General features: G+C 36.8%; 1 protein-coding gene across 14 annotated transcripts in view; it reads right to left on the minus strand.

Annotated features, from left to right (window-relative positions):
- Window positions 1–17,797, minus strand: part of nrxn3b (neurexin 3b) — a 799,837-nt gene that overhangs the window by 83,156 nt on the left and 698,884 nt on the right. For 10 of the 14 annotated variants that reach the window (XM_061886819.1, XM_061886820.1, XM_061886824.1 and 7 more), the window contains 2 exons: window positions 11,090–11,179; window positions 6,474–6,784 (listed from right to left, as the gene is read on the minus strand). In XM_061886819.1, coding sequence (XP_061742803.1) covers window positions 6,474–6,784; window positions 11,090–11,179 — 401 coding nt within the window. The remainder of the gene's footprint in view (window positions 1–6,473; window positions 6,785–11,089; window positions 11,180–17,797) is intronic. The other 4 variants (XM_061886827.1, XM_061886825.1, XM_061886826.1 and 1 more) reach the window with 1 other exon arrangement.

The raw sequence follows: 17,797 nt of genomic DNA on the forward strand, positions 1-17,797 counted from the left end.
ACCGTGCGGACCAATTAGTCGCACAAGAAATAAAAAAATAAAAAAATATATTAATATTTTTAATCTATTTATTATTAAATCAACATAAAAAACACAATACATACATTATATATCAATATAGATCAATACAGTCTGCAGGGATACAGTCCGTAAGCACACATGATTGTATTTCTTTATGAAATCCCCCCCGGTCCTTGGGACAAATCTTCAAGCGTTGACCGTTCCGCAGTTACAAAAAGGTTGGGGACCACTGCTCTAAATGACTGTTAATGTGTATAAACAACACACAATGACAGTGAAAGAGAACAATGTTCGCAGCAATGTCAATTTGTCTTAATGAATGTTTTGTGACATTAGTCCACAAGGACTTATTTACGGTCTTGTATCAATTTACACGAAAAGGTGACATCGTTCTAATAAAATAATGTCGCTAGAGGAGTATCCACCTGCTTTCTATCCACGAGAGGACTGGGGATCAACAAGTAACCGCACCTGACCCTCAGATAAGCCGCGAAGCGCACGATGAAGCGGAACCATCAAAGGGAAGAAAGGCGTCTGTTGTCTCTCCAGTCCCCCTGGAGCCGCCATTAATTAAGCGTGAGATTGGCTCGCTCGCCACCTTCCTCTCATTATGGCCGTCCAAAGGTGACGAGGGATTTAATACCGCTCCACTGAGCGGCGGGAGGAGGAAGAAAACACCAACTGGCGCACAGGCCTGATCTACGAGGATACCGAATGACAGCGTGTGGAACTATGAAGTGGTGGGCGTGTTGCCGGTGATCTACTAAGACCGTGTGTGCAATTGCCAACAAGTCTTGCATGCAGACCGCCTTATCTACAAACCCCGTTTCCATATGAGTTGGGAAATTGTGTTAGATGAAAATATTAACAGAATACAATGATTTGCAAATCCTTTTAAACCCATTTCAATTGAATGCACTACAAAGACAACATATTTGATGTTCAAACTGATAAACTTTTTTTTTTCGCAAATAATAATTAACTTTGAATTTCATGGCTGCAACACGCGCCAAAGTAGTTGGGAAAGGGCATGTTCACCACTGTGTTACATCACCTTTTCTTTTAACAACACTCAATAAACGTTTGGGAACTGAGGAAACTAATTGTTGAAGCTTTGAAAGTGGAATTCTTTTTCATTCTTGTTTTATGTAGAGCTTTAGTCGTTTAACAGTCCGGGGTATCAGTGTCACGCGTTCGGCGCACTTGTTGCGCGGAGTTGCCACTTCGTGGATGCACACACTACCAGTCAGCAGGATTGCAGGTAAGAATATGTTTTAATATAATAAAACAAAAGAACACTGGTGCAAAAAAGGAGAAAAACAAAGCGCGTGCCAATGCACGGAAAGCTAATGCTAAAAACGTAGCAGGAAACAGAAAACATTAAACGACGTGCCACACGCACGAGAAGCTAAGGCGGAACTTAGCACAAAATAATCGAGGGCAGAAGGATACAAAACGTGACGTGTTGCGAAAAGCAAGTAATGGACCGAGGACGAACTGAGGAATCAGGTGGGCTTAAATACACAAATGATAATCAACAACAGGTGTGACAGGAGCCCGTGAGGAGGAGCACAAAACGTTGCCATGGTGACTAAACAAACGGGGAAGTGCTCAAACACAAGGAATCGGCAGAGTCCAGAACTAAACATGGACAAAGACATATAAGCGGCAAAACAATAAACGATCCGCATACCGGATCGTGACAATCAGCTGTGGTATTTTACGCTTCATAATGCGCCAGACATTTTCGATGGGAGACAGGTCTGGACTGCAGGCGGGCCAGGAAAGTACCCGCACTCTTTTACTACGAAACCACGCTGTTGTAACACGTGGCTTGGTATTGTCTTGCTGAAATAAGCAGGGGCGTCCATGATAATGTTACTCGGATGACAACATATGTTGCTCCAAAACCTGTATGGACCATTCCGCATTAATGGTGCCTTCACATATGTGTAAGTTACCCATGCCTTGGGCACTAATACACCCCCATACCATCACAGATGCTGGCTTTTGAACTTTGCGCCTATAACAATCCGGATGGTTATTTTCCTCTTTGTTCCGGAAGACACCACGTCCACAGTCTCCAAATATAATTTGAAATGTGGACTTTGTCAGACCATGGAATACTTTTCCACTTTGCATCAGTCCATCATCGATGAGCTCGGGCCCAGCGAAGCCAGCGGCGTTCCTTGGTGTTCTTGATAAAAGGGTTTTGGTCTGCATAGCAGAGTTTTAACTTGCACTTACGGATGTAGCAACCAACTGTAGTTACTGACAGTGGTTTTATAAAGTGTTCCTGAGCCCATGTGGTGATATCCTTTACACACTGATGTCGGTTTTTGATGCAGTACCACCTGAGGGGTCAATGGTCCGTAATATCATCGCTTACGTGCAGTAATTTCTGCAGATTCTCTGAACCTTTTGATAATTTTACGGACAGTAGATGGTAAAATCTCTAAATTCCTTGCAATAGCTCGTTGAGAAATGTTGTTCTAAAACTGTTCGACAATTTGCTTGCAAATTGGTGACCCTCGCTGCATCCTTGTTTGTGAATTACTTAGCATTTTATGGAAGCTGCTTTTATACCCAATCATGGCACCCACCTGTTCCCAATTAGCCTACACACCTGTGGGATGTTCCAAATAAGTGTTTGATGAGCATTTCTCAACTTTGTCAGTATTTATTGCCACCTTTCCCAACTTCTTTGTCACGTGTTGCTGGCATCAAATTCTAAAGTTAATGATTATTTGCAAAAAAAAATGTTTATCAGTTTGAACATCAAACATGTTGTCTTTGTAACATATTCAACTGAATATGAGTTGAAAATGATTTGCAAATCATAGTATTCCGTTTATATTTACATCTAACACAATTTTCCAACTCATATGGAAACGGGGTTTGTACACCAGGCGTGTCCGGTCACCATGGAAACACTCATTTCCTGCACATCCAAGACATTAATATGTGGTGTTTTGCCGTGTTGTGAACATGTGGCACACACATATAATTGATTGATTGATTGATTGAAACTTGTATTAGTAGATTGCACAGTACAGTACATATCCCGTACAATTGACCACTAAATGGTAATACCCAAATAAGTTTAACTTGTTTTAGTCGGGGTCCACGATAATCAATTCATGGTAAATCTGCACCACCTTTTCTGGGCAATGTAGAAGCGCAGACCTATTTTGACCTTGTGCCAAAAGACCTGCAATATGTGCGCGAATGATCCAGAGGCAAGAAAATGCATGCGAGAAAGAGTTTTTTTTTATTTTACATAGAAGTAGGGATGGGGACTGAATATGGTATTTTTTTTTCCCGCAGGGGGATCAAACAAGTAGAGCCGTAAACCCTACTTACCAACCCTCCCGATTTTTCCGGGAGACTCCCGCATTTCAGTGCCCCTCCCGAAAATCTCCCGGGGCAACCATTCTCACGAATTTCTCCAGATTTTCAACACTCACAGGGATGTGCCTTAAAGGCACTGCCTTTGGCGTCCTCTACAACCTGTCGTCACGTCCTCCAATCAAACAGCGTGCAGCTATGACGAACACACAAGTGAATGCAATTCATACTTGGTCAACAGCCATACAGGTCACACTGAGGGTGGGCGCATAAACAACTTTAACACTGTTACAATTATGCGCCACACTGTGAACCCACACCAAACTGGAATGACAAACATATTTCGGGAGAACATCCGCACCGTAACACAACAGAACAAATACCCAGAACCCTTGCAGCACTAACTCTTGCGGGGCGCTACAATATACACCCCAGCTACCACCCAACCCCGCCCTCCAAACAACACCCACACACACACACCTCAAACCCTCCCAATCTCCCGAATTCGGAGGTCTCAAGGTTGGCAGGTATGCTGTGAATCTTTGGGCGCCACATGATTCGATTCCATTCTTGGGAGTAACAATTCGATTCAGAATCGATTTTCAATGAAAAAAAGGTTCTTAATTCAAAAGTACTTGTTTTAATAACGTTGGGTGCCAGTTCTAAAATTAACTACATTCCTCCATAAAATAGGTAATAGCTCTGATATGTTTGTATATTTCGTCAAAGAAAATTGGTTTTGTTTGAAATAATTATACCCAAACATTTACTTAGGTGGCTGGACAAGACAGATTTTGGGGGAAAAATTTTTTTTTAAAATTGTATATATATTTTTAAATCGGGGGGGTTTCTGTCCATCAGTGAGGTGGCGACTTGTCCAGGGTGTACGCCGCCTTCCGCCCGATTATACCTGAGATAGACACCAGCACCCCCGCGACCCCGAACGGGACAAGCGGTAGAAAATGGATGGATGGATGGATGAATTTTTAAATTGATTTTTTCTCTTTTTAAAACGATTACACACAAAAAATGTTATTTGGAGTACTTACCCAAAATAAACCGGAAAAAAACGGTCCATCGAGTGAGTCACTATAATATTGATGTTATTACAACTACTTAATAAAAGAAGATATAATATATATGTGTGTATGTATGTATATATATATATATATATATATATATATATATATATATATATATATATATATATATATACCATGAATTGATTAACGTGGACCCCGACTTAAACAAGTTGAAAAACTTATTCGGGTGTTACCATTTAGTGGTCAATTGTACGGAATATGTACTGTACTGTGCAATCTACTAATAAAAGTATCAATCAATCAATCAATCAATCGATATATATATATTAGGGCTGCAACAACTAATCGATTAAATCGATTATACAAATAGTTGGGGATTAATTTAGTCATCGATTCGTTGGATGTATGCAATACGCATGCGCGGAGTGACCATGATATGAAAAAATGTGCCTTTTACATCAGAAATTATTAAATAAATCAACTACGTATGTATTGAGTTACATGTAAATGTTGCTACTATGTACGTTCATGATATGGTTTCTCTCATTTCAGAAAGAAACAAGCCAGCATTAGCGACTTGGTACCAAGGAAGGTGTGCACACCAAAGCAAGCGGCTGCATTGACTGATGCTATCCTGAATATGTTGCTAACTGACATGAGGCGACTATCAATGGTGGAGGATGACGGTTTCAGAAAAATGATTTACGTCCTCAACCATGGTTACACTCTTCCCTGGAGAACCCATTTTACCAAACTGATGGAGAGGAAGTATGAGCAGACATTTCAAGCTGTGTAAACTGGCATTAAAGCCACCCAGAACAAAATTGTTCTGACCACTGATGTGTGGACAAGTGTAGCCACGGAAGCCTACCTCGGCAATACATGCCACTACATTGGAGACGAATGGAACATGAAGTCAATTTGCCTTACCACCATGCCACTAGAGGAAAGACATTCAGCATCCAACATTGCAGAATGGTTGGAATAGGTAGTAGGCAGGTTTGAAATTCCCCTAAGCAAAATTATTGCTATTGTGCATGACAATTGTGCACTTTATAAAATAAAATAAATACATTTTTCTAGCACTTGCCTTATCATTGTTATGTTTGGCAAGTCGAAAGGACATGGTGCCAGTATGTGTTCAAAAAAAAAAAAAAAGTATTGGAAAGGATAGAAATGTAGTTTGGGCAGAAGGCGGCGTATACCCTGGACAAGTCGCCACCTCATCACAGGGCCAACACAGATAGACAGACGACATTCACACTCACATTCACACACTAGGGCCAATTTAGTGTTGCCAAAGAAGTATTTTATTTATTATTGGTTAGCTTCAGAATAAAAATGATATAAAATATAAGACTTATACTCTAAAAATGTAGGTTTTACTTAAAAAAATGCATGCATTTAGTTGTATTCAGTGTTAAAACATATGATACGGCTCTCACGGTAATACACTTTAAAAAATTTGGCTTTCATGGGTCTCTCAGCCAAAAAGGTTCCCGACCCCTGCCCTAGTAGGTCAATAATTCACAACACAATACATTTTGATTCATTATTATCTTAGGAGAGAAAATAAGAAGTCTGCATGGCAGCTTTGTGTTATTACAGTCAACATCGCAACTTTTTCTCGTTACATTTCATCCATCCATCCATCCATTTTCTACCGCTTATTCCCTTTTGGGGTCGCGGGGGGCGCTGGCGCCTATCTCAGCTACAATCGGGCGTAAGGCAGGGTACAAGTCGCCCCCTCATCACAGGGCCAACACAGATAGACAGACAACATTCACACTCACATTCACACACTAGGGCCAATTTAGTGTTGCCAATCAACCTATCCCCAGGTGCATGTCTTTGGAAGTGGGAGGAAGCCGGAGTACCCGGAGGGAACCCACGCATTCACGGGGAGAACATGCAAACTCCACACAGAAAGACCCCGGGCCTGGATTTGAACCCAGGACTGCAGGAACTTCGTATTGTGAGGCAGACGCACTAACCCCTCTGCCACCGTGAAGCCTCGTTAGTTTTTTTTAGAATGCGCCGCACAAAAGAAAAAAACCTCACCTGGACGGTCGGCGGCGAGCGCTGCTTGCGAGTGGTGGTGGTGGACAGAGTGGTGGTGGTCTCGATGAAGGTGGTGGACATCTCCGGGGGCACGGAGGTGGTGGTGCGTGCGGCGCCCCTGCTGGCCGGCACGTCGCCCACCAGCCGCACGCTGCCGTTCACCCGGATGTTGACGTGGCCTTCGGCGGCCATGTTGAGCACCTTGAGGCCGTTGTAGTAGAGGCCCGAGAGCTGGCCCTGGTAGGGCCGCTTCCGGTCGTTCCCGCCGATGGAAATGGTCGCTTGGGTGTTGAAGATGGTCAGCTGCCGGCCTGGTGCAGGAGGGAGGAGAGTTGCTGATGTAATGTCCAAAGAAGGGTTTATTAACAGAATTGGTAAAACTACTTTTTACACTCTAAAAGTGAACAATTTTATATATTTTTTTACGTTTTACATCCTCTCACTGGGCATTTCATTAGGTACACTTGCACAATGTGATGATTTCAAATACAAGACTGGAGCTACACCACATGCTTTTTATGTTACTTTGCATGTCGCACAAAGTGAGTTTTTTATTCGGGGTGCACGATAAACATTCGACCGCTGAGAGGAATTATGATGTCCGACCGATACTCGAGCGAAAGAAGCGCTGGTAAAAACCCCTTCCGCCCTTCTTCAAGGACATGTGGGATGTCGACTCTGTTCTGTGACGCCGGTTTATGGACAAAACACTCACCCACGGACTACCACCACACGCCTCTGCCGCTTTAAGCCCTCGCGGTATGTGTTGCAGACACTGTTTGAAAACATTTAAAGTATGTAAATAAATATTTACAGAATATTTCTGTGTAAATAACTCATCTCACAACGTATTTATCTGCGGTTTATAATCCAGTGTAGCCAATATATGGAATAAAAAAAAAAAAATTCTAAAATTGAGTGATTGCGCATTGTATACACAGTGGGGCAAAAAAAGTATTTAGTCAGCCACCGATTGTGCAAGTTCTCCCACTTAAAATGATGACAGAGGTCTGTAATTTTCATCATAGGTACACTTCAACTGTGAGAGACAGAATGTGGAAAAAAGAAATCCAGGAATTCACATTGTAGGAATTTATTTGTAAATTATGATGGAAAATAAGTATTTGGTCAACCATTCAAAGCGCTCACTGATTGGAAGGAGGTTTTGGCTGAAAATCTCACGATACATGGCCTCATTCATTCTTTCCTTAACACGGATCAATCGTCCTGTCCCCTCAGCAGAAAAACAGCCCCAAAGCATGATGTTTCCACCCCCATGCTTCACAGTAGGTATGGTGTTCTTGGGATGCAACTCAGTATTCTTCTTCCTCCAAACACGAGTTGAGTTTATACCAAAAAGTTGAATTTTGGTTTCATCTGACCACATGACATTCTCCCAATCCTCTGCTGTATCATCCATGTATCCATTTTGGTATAAACTCAACTTGTCGTGTTTGGAGGAAGAAGAACACTGAGTTGCATCCCAAGAACACCAAACCTACTGTGAAGCATGGGGGTGGAAACATCATGCTTTGGGGCTGTTTTTCTGCTAAAGGGACAGGACGATTGATCCGTGTTAAGGAAAGAATGAATGGGGCCATGTATCGTGAGATTTTGAGCCAAAACCTCCTTCCATCAGTGAGAGCTTTGAATGGTTGACCAAATACTTATTTTCCACCATAATTAACAAATAAATTCTTAAAAAATCCTACAATGTGAATTCCTGGATTTTTTTTTTTCACATTCTGTCTCTCACAGTTGAAGTGTACCTATGATGAAAATTACAGACCTCTGTCATCATTTTAAGTGGGAAAACTTGCACAATCGCTGGCTGACTAAATACTTTTTTGCCCCACTGTACAGTATAGTCTGGAAAATAACCCTCCTTTATTTTATTTTTTATTAACTATCATAATATAATGACGCTAGTGTTGTTAGCATTAGCAAATTTGCTAACACGTTTACGAATGTCAACGTTATTATTATCAACTTAAAATGGCATTCTTTTTGTTTTGTTTCAGTTCTACAAATTCCTCAGTGAATTCACCAAAACGTCACCGTGGAGTTATTGAGTCCGTTTAGCTGATTGGAGAGTTCGCTTCCGCAGCTAGTGGGTCCATGACGGTGACTTCTGTTTTGCTTGATCTGCCGTTTTACTGCCGTGTTGCAGACACCGTTTGGAAACAATTAAGGTATGTAAATAAATATTTACAAAATCTTTCTGAGTAAATAACTAATTTCACAACGTATATATATGCGGCTAATTTATGTTAGAAAAAAAAAAAATTCTACAATTTAATGCGTGTGGCTTATATAACGGTGCGCTCTAATAACCCTCCTTTATTTTCTATCGTAATATAATGACGCTAGCGTTGTTAGCGCGAGCAAATTTGCTAACACTTTTACGAGTGTCTGTGTTGGTATTATTAACTTACAACGGCATTCTTTTTGTTTTGTTTCAGTTCCACAAATTCCTCAGTGAATTCACCAAAACGTCACTGTGGAGTTCCTGAGTCCGTTTAGCTGATTGGAGAGCTAGCTTCCGCAGCTAGTGGGTCCATGACGGTGACTTCTGTTTTGTTTGATCTGCTGTTTTATTGCCGTGTTGCAGACACCGTTTGGAAACAATTGAGGTATGTAAATAAATATTTACAAAATCTTTCTGAGTAAATAACTAATTTCACAACGTATATATATATATATGCGGCTAATATATGTAAAAAAAAAAATCTACAATTTAGTGGGTGTGGCTTATATAACGGTGGGCTCTATAGTCTGGAAAATAAGCCTCCGTTATTTTCTATTTTCTATCGTAGTATAATGACGCTAGCGTTGTTAGCGTTAGCAAATTTTCTCACACTTTTACGAGTGTCTGTGTCGGTATTATTAACTTACAACGGCATTCTTTTTGTTTTGTTTCAGTTCCACAAATTCCTCAGTGAATTCACCAAAACGTCACCGTGGAGTTCCTGAGTCCGTTTAGCTGATTGGAGAGCTAGCTTCCGCAGCTAGTGGGTCCATGACGGTGACTTCTGTTTTGTTAGATCTGCCGTTTTACTGCCGTGTTGCAGACACCGTTTGGAAACAATTAAGGTATGTAAATAAATATTTACAAAATCTTTCTGAGTAAATAACTAATTTCACAACATATATATATATATATATATATATATATATATATATATATATATATGCGGCTAATATATGTAAAAAAAAATCTACAATTTAGTGGGTGTGGCTTATATAACGATGCGCTCTATAGTCTGGAAAATAAGCCTCCGTTATTTTCTATTTTCTATCGCAATATAATGACGCTAGTGTTGTTAGCGTTAGCAAATTTTCTCACACGTTTACGAGTGTCTGTGTCGGTATTATTAACTTACAACTGCATTCTTTTTGTTTTGTTTCAGTTCTACAAATTCCTCAATAAATTCACCAAAACATCATTGTGGAGTTATTGAGTCTGTTTAGGTGATTAGAGAGCTAGCTTGCGCAGCTAGTGGGTCCATGACGATGACTTCTGTTTTGTTTTATTAGCCGTTTTACTGCCGTGTTGCAGACACCGTTTGTAAACAATTAAGGTATGTAAGGGTATCGGTCTTAATAAGCAGGAAATGATTTCAATTGGCTTGAAAAACTACCGTGCATCCCCATAAATCCCGAATGTGCTTCTGTCGTCAATAACGTATCGTCACGTTGTCGTCGTTTTAGAAGTGTGCAAGTGTACCTAATGTATCGGCAGGGAACACGCACGCATGGGAGACATGTCAGGAGAAAGCACAACACTTCTCTGGCGGCTGCTGCCGTTAAAAGCGGTTAATAAACACGTCTGACGGGCGTTTGGCACGATACAATAACACAGAGGGAGAGAATAATAAATGTCATTAAGATACGCCCAAATATGGTCAGAACACAACGCTCATGCATTTATTATGAGATGAAAATGCAGCAAAGTTTCACAAGACAGGGCTCGTAATTGCAAAGCTCATTTGTACAGCGCAAGCTTGTTATGTGCACGCCATAATACATCGGGCACGGAATGGTGGGGGAGTTGGGGTGGGGAGGGGGCAAGATGCTCATGTCACTGAGGCGAAAATGAAACAGCACATCATGCATGCAGCACTTAATGGGGTTCTTCTTCTTTTAGACATGTTTGTTCTTTTTAGCACTTGTTAAAGGGACTTTATAATGGTGTTATGATGGTTTTGTGCCATTAACTTTAAATGGGGTTTATTGTGATTTTATGCCGAGTCAGGAGCGTTGTTATGCGTCAATAACAAAGGGAAAAAAAAGAAGGGTGGCGGGGGATGGGAAAAGCCGCTGCCGAATCCTAAAAAAAAAAAAAACAACTTAAAAATTGTATTTTAATGTGTTTATTTTTTCTCTTCCCAGTCCCTTTAACTGGTCAACAGAAATAATGACATGATGACAAAGACAAAAAGAGGCGAAACGGGTTGGATAAAGATGAAAAGTAGCATATTTTGACATGTTTTTAAAGGTTTTAAGGGATGGTTATTCATTCTCAGAGGTTGTAAGGGAACAAGCCGATGGAATGAAGGCAAAAAAAAAAAAATAAGGAAAAAGATGCACATTGGACAAGTTGGATAGAGATTTACCTTTCTCCTGAAGCCAATCTTCTACTGGCCGGGTATATTTGAACGGGATTTTCTTATTGGCCATTTGATAGCGCTCAATGTCGCTGTTGCCTTCAAGTTTAACAAAGAGTTGGCCACAGACAAAACACATTTATACAGAGGTTTAGAAGACGTTTATGTTGGTTTAGGCTTCCTTTTTTAGAAAAGTGAGTTATGCAGTTTTAAAGAAAAGTTATTGTTATTTTAATACAGAAAATTCCACACGGCATGTTAACAGACCTGCAGGGATCAAGAGTTGGTTAGCAAATGACAAACAGTTGCTTCATTTGTGGTTTTATCATCACACTGAATTTACCCAACGGAATTTTTGTAAACTGATTTTTGTTTTTACATCAAATTATGCTGACAATTTCATTGTATAAAAAAAAAATCGGACAAGAAAAATAAGTGTAAACATTTTTTGGGTGCGAAATATCCAGTGTATAAAAAAACAGTGTATGAAAAATGTAATGTATAAAATAATCTAGTGCAGGGGTCACCAACCTTTTTGAAACCACGAGCTAATTGGTGGGTAATGATTAATGCGAAGGGCTACCAGTTTGATACACACTTAAATCAATTGCCAGAAATAGCCATTTTGCTCAATTTACCTTTAAAAAAAAAAAAAAAAAAAAAAAAAATATATATATATATATATATATATATATATATATATATAAAATGGGTATTTCTGTCTGTCATTCCGTTGTACATTTTTTTCCTTCTACGGAAGGTTTTTGGTAGAGAATAAATGATGAAAAAAACACTTAATTGAACGGTTTAAAAGAGGAGAAAACAAGAAAAAAATGAAAATTAAAATTTAAAACATAATTTATCTTCAATTTCAACTCTTTAAAATTTAAAATTCAACCGAAAAAATGGAGAAAAACTAGCTAATTCGAATCTTTTTGAGAAATTAAAAAAAAGAATTTATGTAACATCGTTAGTAATTTTTCCTGATTAAGAATAATTTTAGAATTTTGATGACATGTTTTAAATAGGTTAAAATCCACTTTAAAATAAGATTTAAATTTGATTCTACAGATTTTCTAGATTTGCCAGAATAATTTTTTTGAATTTTAATCATAATAGGTTTTGAAGAAATATTTCACAAATATTCTTCGTCAAAAAAAACAGAAGCTAAAATGGAGAATTAAATTAAAATTGATTTATTATTCTTTACAAAAAAAAAAAAATACTTGAACATTGATTTAAATTGTCAGGAAAGAAGAGGAAGGAATTTAAAAGGTAAAAAGGTATATGTGTTTAAAAATCCTAAAATCATTTTTAAGGTTGTATTTTTTCTCTAAAATTGTCTTTCAGAAAGTTATAAGAAGCAAAGTAAAAAATTAAATGAATTTATTTAAACAAGTGAAGACCAAGTCTTTAAAATATTTTCTTGGATTTTCAAATTCTTTTTGAGTTTTGTCTCTCTTAGAATTAAAAATGTCGAGCAAAGCGAGACCAGCTTGCTAATAAATAAATACAATTTAAAAAATAGAGGCAGCTCACTGGTAAGTGCTGCTATTTGAGCTATTTTTAGAACAGGCCAGCGGGCTACTCATCTGGTCCTTACGGGCTACCTGGTGCCCGAGGGCACAGCATTGGTGACCCCTGATCTAGTGTATAAAACTCAATGTAAAAAAAAATATACGGTATGTTTAAAAATTCTGTGTTTTAAAAATAATGTATAAAATGTGTAAAGGTGAAACTTTAGGATACAAAGATTCATAGCAGACATATTCGTAACTTCAAGACCCATTTCCTGGATTTTTTTAAATATTAAATGTGAATAAAAATCGGTGTAAAAAACTGTGTCAAAAAAAAAAAAAAGAGTGTGAAAAATCCAGTGTGGGAAAACTTTCAGTGTATAAAGAATTTAGTGTATTCAATGTAAAAAGATTGTCTTTAAAATTATGTGTGAAAAAAAATCAGAGTATAAACCCATTCAGTGTATAAAAATTCAGTGCATTAAAAAAAAAATCAGTGCATAAAAATTCAGTGTATAAAAAATGTAAATGTGGAAATTCAGTGTGTAAAAATTCAGTGCAGATATATTCATAAGGTCAAGGCTCACTTCCTGTAGTTTTTACACCAAATTATGCTGATCATTTCATTGTATAAAATACAGTAAAGAAACATTGTTGTAAATAAACAGTGGAAAACAATTCAGTGTATAAAATTCAATGTGAAAAAAACAAAAAATTCAGTGTTTAAACAATTTGGTGTATGAAAATTCACTGTTTAAAAAATTCAGTGTATGAAAAATTAAATGTATAAAATAATCTTGTGTATAAAATTCAAAGTAAAAAAATCTATGTGTGAAAAAAAGTGTATTAAAAGTGTAAATGTGAAAATTCAGTGTATAAAAATTAATTGCAGAAATATTTATAGTTTCAAGACTGTGTATAAAAATCGGTGTAAAAAAAACATTGTAAAACAAATGTCTGAAAAATCCAGTGTAGAAAAAATTCAGTGTACAAATAATTTAGTGTATACAATTCAATTTTAAACAACATGTGTATAAAAATATTGTGTGAACAATTAAGTTTAAGAAAATTCAGTGTATAAAAATTCAGTGTATAAAAAATGTAAATGTGGAAATTCAGTGTGTAAAAATTCAGTGCAGAAATATTCATACTGTCAAGACTCACTTCCTGTAGTTTTTATATCAAATGATGCTGATAATTTAGTTGCATAAAAATTCAGTAATAAAAAAATAAATCACTGTAAAAAAAAAAATTCAGTGTAAAAAAAATCCAGTGTTTGTAAAAAAAAATCACTGTAAAAAAATTCAGTGTATGAACATTTTAGCGTATAAAATAATCTAATGTACACAATTCAATGTAAAACAATCTAAAATTCAGTGTATAAAACAGTGTATAAAAAGTGTAAATGTAAGTGTAATTTTTTTTTTAGCTTTAAGACTCATTTCCTGTAGTTTTTACATCAAATGTGTATAAAAATTGGTGTAAAAAATGATGTAAAAAACCCAGTGTAAACAAATTCAGTGTGAAAAATCCATTATAAAAAAATTATTGTATAAATAATTTTGTGTATATAATTCAATGTAAAAACATGTGTAAAAGGCTGTGTGAAAAAAAAAGACTATAAACCTATTCAGTGTATAAAAATTCAGTGTATAAAAAATGTAAATGTGAAAATTCAGTATGTAAAAATTAATTGCAAAAAATATAGACTCACTTCCTGTAGTTTTTACATGAAAGTATGCTGATACCTTCTTTGTGTAAAAATTCAGTAAATAAAAATGAGTGTAAAAAAATTCAGCATATTAAAAAAAATCAATGAATAAAATTCAATGTGAAAAAAACGGTGTATAAAAATGTTTTAAACATTCAGTGTTTAAATAATTTGGTGTATTAAATTTCACTGTTTGAAAAATTCAGTGTATGCATAAAATAACCGGGTGTATAAAATTCAATGTAAAAAAATCTATGTATTAAAATTCAGTGTTTAAAAATACTGTATATAAAGTGTAAATGTGAAAATTCAGTGTATAAAAACTAATTGCAGAAATATCCATAGCTTGAAGAAAAATTTCCTGTAGTTTTTACATCAAATATGTACAAAAATCGGTGTAAAAAACAGTGTAAAAAATTCAGCGTGACAAATTCAGTGTTTAAACAATTGGGTGTATGAAAATTCACAGTTCAAAAAAATCAGAGTATAAAAAATTTCAATGAGAAAATTCAGTGTAGAAATATTAATTGCAAAAACATTTGAGCTTCAAGACTGACTTCTAGCAATTTAAGACTAATGCACCTCATTGGCTGATTCTGAGACCGGATCGATTGTTTCAGTTTTAAGTTTAAAAGCAAAAATATTTCTGCAGACAATTTTTATACACTGAATTATCTTATGCCAAATGTTTAAACAATTATAATTTTTTTACAATGATATTTTTACACAATTAATTTTAAAACACTATTTTAACAAATGTTTGAACACACATTTGGTTTACGCATTTTTGTCAGCATAATTCGATGTACCAAAAAAATCAGCTCACAAAATTCAGTGACATAAATTCAGTTTAAAAAAGTTTTCGTAATAAAGACACAAATGAACCTCCTTACTTCTTCACCTGGTAGACTGCTCAATACAACCAAATAAAGGGAACACATTACAGCATCAAAACATATGAGTGGGTTTGTCTTGGAGGACGTTCAGAAAATAATCTGTCATCAATAAAAATATTTCATTTTTCAAGAAGTGGATGAATGATTTCGGTGTTCCCTTTATTTCTGGAGCAGTTTATTATAGCAATGACCAACAATAAAAATAACAAACAGTTTAAAAATACAATAATTGCCTTTCTCAGCAGGTTGGAAGTACCACTATGACCCAAATATAAGACAATATAATAGAGGTTCATGAGAGCAGGCTTCTAAAGTTAATAGTGATCAATGAAGTAGAGTCATAAGCTAAACTATGATGATGTAATATTAGCAGATATTGAAAACCTGATAAAAAAAAAAAAAATGGGGGTTGTCTTATATTCAGGTCAAAGTGGTTATGCATCAATTCTAACAATGGACACCACCTGTTTTTTTCATCTCAAGGGCCAACAAAATGATTTGTTTGCCGGCAAGGAGCTTGTAGATTAATGAAATATACACATATATACATACATATATAATACATACATATATATATATATATATATATATATACATGTACTGCATTTACAAATATACATACATATTCATACATACACATACAAATACAGTGGGGCAAAAAAGTATTTAGTCAGCCACCGATTGTGCAAGTTCTCCCACTTAAAATGATGACAGAGGTCTGTAATTTTCATCATAGGTACACTTCAACTGTGAGAGACAGAATGTGAAAATAAAAAAAAAAATCCAGGAATTCACATTGTAGGAATGTGATAGAAATTATTTGTAAATTATAGCGGAAAATAAGTATTTGGTCAACCATTCAAAGCTCTCACTGATGGAAGGAGGTTTTGGCTGAAAATCTCATGATACATGGCCCCATTCATTCTTTCCTTAACACGGATCAATCGTCCGGTCCCCTTAGCAGAAAAAAAGTCCCAAAGCATGATGTTTCCACCCCCATGCTTCACAGTAGGTGTGGTGTTCTTGGGATGCAACTCAGTATTCTTCTTTCTCCAAACACGACGAGTTGAGTTTATACCAAACAGTTCTACCTTGGTTTCATCTGACCACATGACATTCTCTCAATCCTCTGCTGTATCATCCATGTATCCATTTTGGCATAAACTCAACTCGTCGTGTTTGGAGGAAGAAGAATACTGAGTTGCATCCCAAGAACACCAAACTTACTGTGAAGCATGGGGGTGGAAACATCATGCTTTGGGGCTGTTTTTCTGCTAAGGGGACAGGACGATTGATCCGTGTTAAGGAAAGAATGAATGGGGCCATGTATCGTGAGATTTTGAGCCAAAACCTCCTTCCATCAGTGAGAGCTTTGAATGGTTGACCAAATACTTATTTTCCACCATAATTTACAAATAAATTCTTTAAAATTCCTACAATGTGAACTCCTAGATGTTTTTTTCACATTCTGTCTCTCACAGTTGAAGTGTACCTATGATGAAAATTACAGACCTCTGTCATCATTTTAAGTGGGAGAACTTGCACAATCGGTGGCTGACTAAATACTTTTTTGCCCCACTGTATATGTATATATATATACACACACACATATAAATCTATGTAAGTTTCATCTGTGGGCTTACTCGCTGTGAAAATATGACATTTGTCAGCAGCCAGGAGTAGCTTTTGTGACCCGTAACTTGTTTTGAAAAGGTTTTGTTTTCTGTTTCGTACCAAATAACATGTTGGTTTGAAACGAGAAATGTGTTTTATTCTGAACTATTTCTGAATTAATAATAATTATAATAATGGATTAGATGTTATATCGCGCTTTTCTATTATCAGATACTCAAAGCGCTCACAGAGAGGTGGGAACCCATCATTCTTTCACACCTGGTGGTGGTAAGCTACATTTGTAGCCACACTTGCCCTGGGGTAGACAAATTGAATCGTCACCCCAAAAATCGGAATTGAATTGTGAGCTGTTGTAAGATTCCCATCCTTACTAATGATCAACAACACCTATTTATTTTTAAATATACGAATTACATATACAGGTATGTAAATTCCACATTATTTACACACTGCCACAAATGTATTGTTTGTCAGTGGAAACTCGATTCACGAACACCCCCTCTATTTGCAAACTTTTCGGTTTATTAGATCGCGCCGAGTACGCCTATGTGTGTGATCGCTTTATTCATTCACGTTGTGGCGCACTGGCGGTCATTTTGTATTTTCTCAAATCGAAGAGGTGGACGTAGCCGGCCAACTTCATACCACCACTTTTTAATTGTGATGAGAACAGAGGGTTTTTTGTTTTTTTTTGTAAAGAGATGCCCAAGCCGAGTTATTTTACGGCGGAAGAGAAGACTACCTGGGATCTGAGCCGAGGATGTCGTTGTGGCTTGTGCAGCCCTTTTGAGACACGTGTGATTAAGGGCTATATAAATAACTTTGATTGATAACTCTCGTTTAGTGGCATCCTTTTAAAGTAAGCAGATTTTACTTTTCAAAATGTTAATTATTGTAACAATATGGTTTTTAACTTTTGATTTCATTTGACTTGATGATTTTTGTGACCTCTGATCTT

This window comes from Nerophis ophidion, linkage group LG24 (genome assembly GCF_033978795.1).
Source record: "Nerophis ophidion isolate RoL-2023_Sa linkage group LG24, RoL_Noph_v1.0, whole genome shotgun sequence".
NCBI classification, from domain to species: domain Eukaryota; kingdom Metazoa; phylum Chordata; class Actinopteri; order Syngnathiformes; family Syngnathidae; genus Nerophis; species Nerophis ophidion.